The 12,089-nt window shown below is 39.5% G+C and overlaps 1 protein-coding gene across 1 annotated transcript in view; it reads right to left on the bottom strand.

Moving 5' to 3' along the window:
• The window catches only part of RFWD2 (ring finger and WD repeat domain 2), a 288,015-nt gene that overhangs the window by 202,930 nt on the left and 72,996 nt on the right, over window positions 1–12,089 (bottom strand). The window contains exon 11 of the mRNA XM_019528351.1: window positions 5,753–5,810. Within this exon, the coding sequence (XP_019383896.1) occupies window positions 5,753–5,810 (58 nt within the window). The remainder of the gene's footprint in view (window positions 1–5,752; window positions 5,811–12,089) is intronic.

The raw sequence follows: 12,089 nt of genomic DNA, 5'->3' as shown, positions 1-12,089 counted from the left end.
TTTTTTAAGAGGTTTATGGTTCTGAAAATGACTTAAAAAAAAAAAAAAAAAAAAAAAAATCACACCTTACTACTACATACAATTTCTTAAGTCTTACACCCCAAAGCTGACAAGAAAAATTCAGTCTAATCAGGTCATTCTGGATCCTACACTCCAGAAACCTTGTCTCATCCACAAATGTGCACTCAGTCCAATCATACAAATCATTAATGAAAATGTTGAATAATATTAGTCACACAGACCCCTGGGGAATCTCACTTGATACCTCCTCCCAACTAGATATTGAGCCACTGTGAACTACTTGCTGAGTATAATGATTCAATCAGTTATCCTACAATGATTCAACCAGTGACCTTACATCACTTTTATCAAGTTTGTATTTCCTTAACTTGTTAATGAGAATGTTGTGGGAAACGGTGTCAAAAGCCTTGCTAAAAATCAAGTTATACCACATCCACTGATCTCCTCTTATGCACAGAGACTGTCACCTAATTACAGAAATAAGTTAGATTGGTCAGGCAAGAGTTGCTCTTAGTGAATCTATGCTGACTGTTCCTGATCACCTTCTTGTCTAGGTGTTTCACAGATTCCCTGAGGACCTGCTCCATGATCTTTCTGGGTACAGCAGTCAGGCTCACTGCTCTATCGTTCCCCAGATCCTCCTTCTCCTTTTTAAGAAGACAGGCACTATCTTTGTCCTTTTCCAGTCATCCAAGACCCCAAATCCAACCTTCACAAATTGTCAAAGAGGATGGCCAATGTCTCTGAAATTACCTCAGCCAATTCCTTCAATGCCCTGGGGTGCATCCCATCTGGCCCTGTTGACTTTAAACCATCCCTAACCTGATCTACCATCACTCCAGGCTCCTTGTCTCCTTCCCTACCTCTGCTGTCAACTGCACTCATCAACTGGTAGTTGCCCCTATTTGTGAAAATGTAAGTAAAAAAAGGCATGAAATATTTCATCTTTTTCTGCATCACCTATAACTAGATTGCCTTCTGCATTCTGTAAGGGACCAATGGAATTCCTGGTCTTGCTCTTACTTCTGAAATCCCTACAGAATCCCTTTTTATTGCCTTTTATGTCCTTTGCCAGCTGCATCCCAAATTGTACCTTGTTCTTCCTAAATTTTCTTCCTGCATGCTCAAGTGATAGTATTACACTCTCCCCTAGTACTATGACCAAGTTTACACTTTTTATAGTATTCCTTTTCGTGTTTCAGCTCCTTGTAGAAACTGCTGTCTAGCCAGGCTGACCTCCTGCTGCACTTCCCATTCTTTCAACTCATTGGAACAGGGCTGTAATTCATGGGCTGAAGCCTCAGGCACAAGACTCAGAAACCAACTCACTAATAAAAACAACTAGGAATCCTTGGGGGGAGTCACAGGATTACACTGCTGAAGGGTACAGATACTGCAATATCATTGCCTTGCCTCACCTATCACCTCTCTCAAACAAAAGAAAACATACAGAATAATAATACCATCCAGTTCTCCAGGCAAGAACCTCACAAAAAAAGTGGATTTTCTTATAACCACTTTCTTCAAAAGAACAAAAATTATGTTAGAAGTATTCCTGTTCTTTATGAAATTCCCAATCAGATAAAAGCAAAAGGAGAGATCTATCATGACACTTCTAAGTTCCAAGGAAGGCTTCAATACAGAATTAAATTTATCTAAAGTTTAGAAATATTGCAGCTGAAGTCTGGAAAAATTATCAACCCTGTAGAATCAATAAAAATTGCGAGGGGACAACTTCATAAAACAAAATGAATGTTTTGAACAAGTTCACCACTGAAGTAATAAAAAAAATAGTTCTCTCTTTCCTCATATTTATATTACTGGTAAAAATAGGAAATATATTCTTCTTCCAGCAGAGACAACTCATTCCTTTAGCTTTTATATAAAAGAAAAATGTATATTAAAAAAAAACTTCACTCCATTATCTCTGAATACACACATACAAAACCTAATTAAAAGTTCCCTCATTCCTTCATGAATCATTTCATAACAGTTATCACTGGTCATAGGCAAATAAGGTTCTATTACATGGGAATGTGCAAACCACGAAGACTGAAATCTTGGCTCCACTGAAGTCAACGGGAGCACTACAAAAAAATTACAGTATTCATTCATATACATGAACACATACCCTTGATTTAGAGAAAGCAGCAAAAACTCCAGATGTAACCTATCATATAAGAGCTATGGCTGTAAGCTAACTGTATAAATGACATGTTCAGGATTTCAACTACACACTGACTGCATGTATGCCCAAAATAGCTGGTATCATATTGAAAGCAATATAGATTTAAAAGACATCCAACATACTGTAAGCATCTTTACTTCACTGCATTCTTGACAACAACAGAAACATGGTTACTTTATCCTAGTAGCATCTTCATGTTACTAACATGACTTGGACTGCAAGAGTTTCAAGCATTAAACAACCAGGCTCAAAATGGCTGCAAATATCATACAGCAATCACTTCAGTCTCAAGGTGAGAAGCTGTCTGGAATAAGATGAGCTAATAATAAACTAATCCTGAATTTGCTAGGTGGCTCCAGTCCATACAGAGATGAAATCAATTACGTTAGGAAGTTCACCTAATAAGCAGTACACACCTGCTTGATCTTACAAGGCAAATTCCACTCCAAAAAGGTCTCAGACTGGTTGGCAACTGCTCCACTGTGCTAACAATCAATCTGCGTGAACTCTTGATCAGAAGCAGAACAGCAAAACACTCTCAGCTGCTCCTATTCTAACCAAGCATCAATCAGCTTCAAGGCAAGAAAATCTGCTTTATGGCTACTCAATTAGTTACCAAGCTATGCTGGAAATGATGACAGGGAGAAGGATAGGGGAAAGGCAGTTGTAATGAATAAGCAGCTGGCCAAAAGGCTTGGCTAGGTGGAGGGGAGGATGATGCAAAATGATACCCTCTCACCTACTTGAAAAACCAATGATTAGGGGGAAAGGCTCTGCAGTCCAAAATCCAAACAGTCTAAGGAGTAAGGAGAAACTGTTTAACTCTAGGGAGAGCTATGCTGTACAGAAACCATAAGCAAGAGACAGCACCTTGTGTCAGGTGCCAGAAAACAGGTTTCCCTCTCCTGTTGGAGACTATTAAAGAAAGCTGAAGACCCTGGCGATAAAAGGCATCTTGACACCCATCTTGCTGGGGTCATCTGACTCCAGCAGTCTTTCCTGCCCAAGTGCAGGAGGGGCTGGACCAGATGATCTGTAATGTCCCTTCCAGCTTCTAACAACTATGAAATCTGTTATCGGGGCAGGCAAAATGATATATCTGGCTGGTGGCCAGACTCCATTTCCCAGCAGCCCCTGTCCACATCACTGAGGCCAGCCTCCATGGAGACAACAGCAGCAGTGGGGATGTGACAGTGAGGGCCCAGGGTTTCCATGGAGACAGGCCTCAGCTGCGCTGGCAGGGTGCATGGCTGGGTGGGGAGCTGCTCCAGGGTTGGGGCTGGTATCTTGCAGCAAGAAGATCTCTGCACCCCTGCCTGGGGCACACAGGCAACATATTGCAGTTCTGCCCTGGGTCTGGGCCATGCTGTCATTGCTGCAAGAGCCTGGCCCCAGAGCAGCTGCTCGCCCAGACATGCACCCTGCCAGCACCATGCTGTCAAGACTGGCCACATGGCTGCTGGGTCTCCATGGAAACCAGACACAGCAACATGGGCAGGGCTGCTGGGAAATGAAGTCCACTAAAACCTGATGTAGGACGAAAACCTGTTATAACAGGGATAGGATAGTTTGGACTTAGAGACACTTGCCTCTTTGCCGTTCCTGAAGCCCATGCAAGTGCTTTGAACTTTAATTAGCTGCTAGCTAGGTTATGAACACTGAGAAAGCATTTCAAATCCTCTAGATGAGGGTATTTGTTTGGAGCACCAAGCAAGCAAGAATCATGTCACTACCTAGACTCAAACAAGCCACTGTAGAGAAAGTTGGTGTTTCAGTGACCCAACATCCCGTGGGATCTCCCATTTACAGAAAGCATAACAAAGCACTGCAATTACTTCAAATACCTGGAGCAATTCACTGAATTTTTAGAGTTTGCTGCATGTATTCATCATTTTTAACCTTACTTATTAATGTGAGAATTACAAAGAAATAATTGGGAAGTAAAGGCAGAACTGTCTTTTAATTTTAAATGTTATGGATTGAAGAGAAACTTCCAACAAGGAAAAATGTATCAGTTCTGCATACAACCTCATCATTTCTATCTTGAAAATGAAAGGTATTAGAGGCTAAAATATTTCATCTAAGCCCTCAGATCATAGATAACGTGCACACACACACACCTGGCTTTTGAATATAGTACTGTACGACTGTATAAAAAAAAAACAGTTATCCTTGAGGAACAAGTTTCTACATTTGTCAACAGAGCAATGCCCACTGAGGTGTGAAAAAGAAAGCCATGTTGTCCATTTCAGTATAGTACTGTATCTTACTTCCAGCAGTGCCTAACATGATTTTACCAAGACTGATCATTAACAAGACAGGCAGTCTGGTTTTCTACCTTCATTTTCACCGTAGATTTCTTTTTAAGATTAAAAATACCTTTAAGCTAAATATTTCTTTGCATTTAAAATTATTTCCAGATTTCCAATCCAAAAATACATTAGAGTTTAATTAGCAATTTACATTCTAGAGAGAGAAGATCTTAAAATATTCAAGGACACACACTTATGCTCATGTTAATAGACTGTCATGCGTAACGACTGAAAAACAAAGAATTATTTTGAGGGGGAAGGGTATAAATAGGCAGCTCCTTTCTGCTTCAGAAGGCAAAAATTAAACTATTAAGACAAGTAGCATTAATGCAAAAAAGAAATCCCAACAAATAAATATCAAGCTAGGTTAAAATTCTGAACATAAACTCTGCACTCATATTTGGCATAACCTTTAGAAAACAGGAGATGCAAGGTATTTATAAAAAGCCAATCACCATGGTATCTAGGTATCATGAATGACAGGCGTACATGGACCAGGAAGAGAATATCCTCCTCTCAATTACAAACTGACAGCTGATTTTACACTTTAAAAAGTCTACAAGAATGCCAGTTCATGATTTATTTCACAATGCATTATTTACACTAATTTATTCTTTAGCTTATTTTCCCCAACATTTAAGATTCAAAACCATTATTACCTGTACATTTGACCAAAACGCATTAACAATTCAAGTGTGATGAGATGCCCAATCACAGGGTAAGGACACCTAGTGAGTTAGCCAAGGATTTGCCTATATTAGAGGTTTTACTTCAATAAATAAATCAATTAAATTTGAAGTCTTAAAGGACAGATGTCCAAAAACACATCTGTTGTGTCCTAGATGTTATCCAAAACTGACCAGCGTATCTGAGGCAGCTTACATGGTTCAGTAAGTCATGTCTCCCCTCCCAAATGCTTCCAATAAAGAGGAATTAAGCCTCAAACAAACTGCACCCCCCTCCATTTAAAATGGCCATAAAAAAGAAAAATTAGCGTTGAAAGCAAAAAACCCCCGAGATATTTAAATTTATTGCATCAGTTCTCCTGTGCAACAAATATGTCCCTGACTGAATCTGGATTCATAAACGTATGCAGTCATTCTTTTAGTTTCTGCCCTGAATAAGCATGTGACTTTAAAGATTCAGATTTATAAAAATGTGTTTGATCAATGTTCTGGATATTGAAAACATTATTTTTGGCCTTTTTGCAGAGATCTATGCATTACCTTACCTGAGAACTGCCACTGAACCCTGGAGGCTGGCTGTATTCCGTAGAATCAATAATACTACTGTAAAACCAAGAGAAACAGAAAACCTGCTTAAAAATCATTGTGCACTTATCCTCTATCATTTTCAACCTGTTTATTTTCCCTATTACGTTCAGGAACAGACTTGTTTAGAAATTCATCTTACAGGCACAAAATATCAAGATTTTTTTTAAAAATACAGGATAATGAAATGTCTGCTAGAGACGAAGGGGGGATTATCCTTATGCCTACAAGAAATTCCACCTTATTGTTAAATGCATTTCTGTCAGAATATAGTTAAACATGGTAGTGTTCCACACAAAATGCAAAGACAATTATACTCGTTATTTTAAACACTGTGCATTTGGCATGTGCTTTTTTTAAACACATGCTATTACAAAATAATTGCGCAAGAAAACCTGCCATCCAAGAGGGAGTTATTACTATTTCATGGAGCCCAGTATAACAGCATGAAAGTGGGAGTTACAGAAATTGGCTGCGGTGGGGGTGGGGGGGGGTGAAGTGATTTCTGTTTCAAACACCGCTGGCTCTCAGCCTTTTTGAACTTGAGGCACTCCTCACTGGGTTCAAGACATCCCCCCCATAACTTTTGCTAATTGAGTAGCCCCCAGTTTCAAAATCTAATTTATGTATCATGGTGCTTGCTTCCTTGCAGAGATGGGCCGTGGGGGTGAGCAAGCAGAGACAAGCCTGAGCCTACACTTATCTGCTTATCTCCTCACACATCAGGGTACCCAGGGTCCATGATCACTGCATTAAAGCACACTAAGAAATCATTTATCCAAGTCTGTATTAGACTGGGGTACAAGTTGTGAAGTACAGCTTTAAGCCTGAAAATATTCAGACCCAGAGGTACAGCTCAAGCATATTTCACTGCATATTTTCCCAGTTTTTCTTGCATGCAATTTCAGTAAAGTACCAAGTTGCTTTCTTTCAGAATTTTATTAAGAAAACAAGGCGAGAGAACGATAACCATGTTTTTAAAAAAGAGCTTTTAGTGCCCAAGTTCAGGAACTGAAGCAGAGGTGTAATGGGATGGGTTGTAGCAGCGCATGGAGCAGCAGCATTGGTTGCAGTGCTGGTAGCACAGTGGCAGCTGGTCTGACAACACAACTGACACTATTTTTGCACCCCCACCAAGGCACCAAAGGTTGGTCTCTTGCTGACCCTCCCTTTATTATGCCACTGTGCTGAAATATACATTCTTGAACTTAAGTGGCCCAATTCTGAAAATTACTAACTCCCTTTCCCCTCTGCAGCATCTGACAACTTGAGTAGGAGTTACTGGATTTTCAACACTTTTGCATATGGGAACAATTAATTGGTCATCTAAAAAGCATATATTTAGAAACTGAGCTTTAAGTACACCTACTTGAAAACCCTGCCTATAGTACTTAAAACGATATGCAAATCCTTCCATCTCTTAATTGTCAGCCTTTACTTGTTTACTTAATACAGGGTAGCATTTTGAATGTTAAATCTTAAAATACTTGTATATTTTTGCACACAAAGGAATGGCATCAGAAAAAATTATTACAAAAATTATCTTGCAAATGCCATGGTTATTCACATTTTTTGAAAGTCTTGTTTTCACCTAATTATTCTATGACGTATTTACTTTTGGCATTTCATTTACCTCGGAGTAAAAAGAGGTTGTTATATAACAGTTTTTGTCAGCTTCATTTTTACGTTCTGATGTACAGCATATGGCTAGATATAAACGATGTTACTAGTGAAGGCTGCAGGATTTTTTGTTACTATTTATTATTGTTATAGGAAACATTTATTTGACTTGATTTGGTTAAAATAGAGCTCTGTACAGACACATGTCCTTGTCTTAGTTGCAAAGATTGATCAGTCATGTTGACATTTTGTGCATGATAAGACTACCGATTAACTAGAACAAGCATTTCAGCCATCTGTAATGCAAGGAAGACAAAATACTGGTAACTAATATTTTAGTCCTCAACTTAAATATTAAATTTAAGAACATATTGGAGATAAATGGGCACTCATGACAGCAGTGAAATTATTTTTACACACCACTCTAACTTCTAAAGAAGTCCAAGTGATGAGTTCTTACCAATTACTGCATTGAAACTATAAATAATAAAGATATACATAAAAAAAAATCTTCCAGGAAGATACCCATTTTGTACTGTATCTTTGGGGAGGAAAAAGTAATGGGCTGTTTCAAGCACATTCAGGGACAATGAACTTTAATCAGGACAGAGCCAGAAAAAAAAAAAGAAGTAATGAAACAGAGCAGTTCCTGTAGATGGCAATGAGATGCATGGTTGGAAAATAAGGAAAGATGCTGCTGCTAGAGAAAGGTAGAGACAATTAACAGCAACACATACAGATTTAGAGTGTCTAGTATCATTTTGCCACAAGTCTTTGAGATGAATGGCTTCCAGAAATGCAGAAATAATTCCCCTAGCTGCAGACAGATAGACCAGTTCTGCACAATACTCAAAGGTGAAGCTGAAGTTTGTTCGTTTAAAAAAAGACTTAAAAGTAAACTTAAAATGAAGGTCCTATTTACAAGCCTTCTTAATATTTAGAAAAACACAACTGTGATCAAGAAATGCAGCTACATTCTTTAATAAAGCATGTTATAAAGTCTGAAAGTAAAAACAAAAAAAGCAACAGGTATATTGGCCTGCAGGTGGCAAATAAAGAATGAATGAACAGATATGAAGACAAGGAATTAGAGAAAATAGGTAAAAAACATTGTTTGAACAAGTGAACATCAGGATAACATTAGGGATGTGCGAAACTTCGGTCCCTGATTTGATTCGGTGGCCAAATCTCCGGATCCAAATCGAATCAGATGACACTTTAACCTCTCCGTATCAAATCAGAACCCTCCAAATGGATTCGGAGAGATTTGGAGATTCAGACATAGAGACAGCTTTAAATGTTTTTTCTAGATACCTCTAGGTACCAGGGGCTTGTGAGTGATGGGATGGTGGGGTGCATGGAGCGTCCCACAGGAGTGTGGGGGGCTCCCCAGCACACTCAGCAGCAGACCCAGAAGAACTTCTGGTCCACTTCTGGGTCTGCCAGGGAGCTCGCTGGGGCCTCCCCTGCACCCCTCCAGCTTGGTGACTGGTGCCTCCCAGGTCTGTGGGGGGCAGGGCACCTGGAGTCCCCCTGCAGCCAGTCACTGAAGTGGGGGGGGATTGTCAGCATGTTCTCTGGCAGACCCGGAAGTACTTCTGGGTTCACCGCCGAGCACGTGGAGGGCCCCCTCCTGCACTTCTGTGGAATGCTTCATGTGCCCCAGCATCGCAGCGATCACGAGCTGCGCCTGCTACCTCAGGGTATGTAGAAAAAACATTTAAAGCTGTGTCTGTATCACTGGTTCTATGAATCAGCATTGAATCTTCAGATCCAGGTTTGGCCAAATCAAATCCAGGACAGTGATCCAAATCAACAAATCGAATCACTGTCCCTGATTCGGGCCGAATCTGAATCAAATAGGGCCCGCTTCGCACACCCTAGATAATATTATTTTTTAATTGGGCATCTTTCCCAGGAACTTGAGTTAGAACGATTACATTTATTTGAGAAACTATAGCTACAAGAAAACGTTAGCTATACATTTCTTACATGCACCTACTTACCACCCAAGAGGCACATTGTGTTGGTTGGTTAGGGAAAAAATTTCTTTCTGAGAAACATTTGTTCTCTTAGCCCTTAATAATCCCACTCATCACCAATTCTATTTCCCTTTGTTAATACATAAAAAACAGGAACCCTTAGCTCAGTAAACAAGTATTGTACTATTACACCACTTGATGTTTCATCATTTCTGGTAGAAAAGCATTTTACAAATTTGGTTTCTTTTTGGCACATACCGAGTATAAAGCAAGCAGTTAAGTTACAACAATGTGTCTTCTGTAGTTATATCTATAGAAAATTCAAAGCCCCATTTTCATGTTAGAAAGCATGGCTATGAATACAAGATAGAAAGAACCACTTTTTGGCTAGGTGTGCCTATATGTTTGTGTTGAAGGGGGCTAGGGCTGGGGGGTGAAAGGAAGTGAGGAATGTATAAAAAGGAGGAATAAGTTGTTATTCAAGCAGAAAAAATTTTAAAAAGGAGGCTTGGTGGAGAAAGCCAGTGATTCAGAGGAAGAAGTAAATTAAAGGATACATCAGACAAGAACTAGACAAGGAACTGGTGGATCTAAAAGTTCAAGCAGAGGGAATACTGCAAACGTACATACAAAATAGATTTTTCCATCATCAGCAAATATTTATGGTAACCTTGTACTGTTTTATAAAATACATTAGTAAGGAATTCTCACCAGAAGAAGTTATAACAAGAAATTAAGTATGTGAACAAGATATGCCCTGGTTTAAAACGCATCATTTTAATTCATATGGAGATGTTCAACTTCCCTATAATTAAATAACACATTTGAACATGGAAATGATTATAAGTATACTTTAATATGAGATAATATATTTATACTTCATTCTTAATGGTTCATTGCATCTCTAAAAATGTGCTTTAATATGAAATATTTCACTTAGCATAGAACCAAAAGAGTCAGCACATTTTAAAACTCCCATCAATTATTCTGTAGCATTCTTTCCAAGGAAACATCAATATTACATTTTTTGAGCTGTTCACTAAAACACATGTTTAATATTGGAAACCAAATTAATTTTAGGAAGTCAAGAGCTACTGGAATAGGAATGCAAATAATTTAGGTCTTTGGTCATATGAAAACAGACTCAATACCAGCATGTGGTATAGTTATAGGCTCCAGAAAATCACTAGACAAGTGAAGTCACTTAAGAATTTTCCCTTTCCTTATTACTTGTTTTAGCAAAAAAAACTACACTTTTTGACACTGGCAATATCACACTACAAGGTAAAGAAGGGATACTTAGAGGCTTGAAGCAGGGGTTGACAACATAAGGCCCATGGGCCAGATCTAACCTGCAGGCTTCCGAGCCTTCACAGCCAAGCAACAGGGGAAAACAGCAACAGCAGCTGAGTAAGCAGCACAGGTCTGGCTCACACCTGACCTGGGTTTATCTGACCTGCCTCTTGGAAACCTCACCAACCACTAATTTAGAGAGAAATTATCCCATATCCATTTTGGAAAAGCCCTTACTCATTTTTTCTACCAGGTTCATATAATGCTATACATAAAACAATGGTTTTGTCAGGTTACGTACTCTAAAATGAACAGGGCAGCAGTAAGCAGAACATGTTTACAGAAAAAAATGCAGGGTCACAGCACTGCAATTGCCAGATTTTTAAGCCAGGAAACCCATTACTGTGACCTGTCTCTCTCTTAAGTATGAAAGGTTAAAAGATGCTTCTTTTGCTGTACTGTAGTGACTAAAATAATGAAGATTTACCAACATGCCTACTAACAATTTCAGTAGAGTACAAGATAAGAACTACTGACCCTAGAATTCAAGTCATGTGGGGACCTGAACAAATGTCAGAAAAGCACTGCTAAAAAGTGAAACCAATGTGGGCCAAAGAAAGAAGATTTTACCAATATTCTGGGCTATAAAATGTTATTCCAGGTTTGCAGTGGTATACAACATGGGTGCTTAATCTCCAGTCCAGATCCAACCCCCAGCGCCTTGCCATCCAGCCCACAGAGCTCCTCACAGGTCTATGACCCTGTGTGCTAGAGCTGACATGTAGGTCAGTAAGGGGCTTGATCCCAGGACACGGAGTAGGTGGTGGCAGCACAGGGTCTCCAGGCCCTGGATCCTGGCATACGGGGCTGGGCAGAGGCAGCATGAGCCAAATCCAGGCACGTGGACATAATCCTGGGGCACAGAATCCCATTTAGTCCATGCATTGTCCCTGCACCACTCTGTTAGCCTATGGGGACAAAAGGTTGAGCACCACTGTTATAAACCAATGCTTGAAAAAAATAATTTGCTGATTTGTCTCAAGTGAGAGGTAATCTCATCCACTTCTATAGAACCTAAGGTTTCAGTTTGAGGAAAGCCTTTGTGTCTTGAAAGACGAGGCATGTCTACACATGTGCCCTTAATGAACATTAAAAACGGTGAAATTAGTTTCTTCGTGCCAAAATTAATACCTGCAAATGAAAGTATCAAATTTAGGCGTGGTTAAAGTGCATTAACACACGTGTAGATGCAACCTGGCACTAATTTTAGTGCCAGGTCTGCCCAGCCACTGGAGGCACACGGCACGACTGCAGGGATTTGGCACTAACTTTAGTGCCAAGTGCCTGCATGTGTAAACACCTGCCCAAAAAAAAAAAATAAAATAAAAAAAAAAAAAAAATC

This window comes from Gavialis gangeticus, unplaced genomic scaffold, assembly GCF_001723915.1.
Source record: "Gavialis gangeticus isolate Ggan-Ray unplaced genomic scaffold, GavGan_comp1, whole genome shotgun sequence".
Classification (NCBI taxonomy): Eukaryota; Metazoa; Chordata; order Crocodylia; family Gavialidae; genus Gavialis; species Gavialis gangeticus.
The sequence above is the reverse complement of the archived record's forward strand: the minus strand, read 5'-3'. Positions and strand labels throughout refer to the sequence as shown.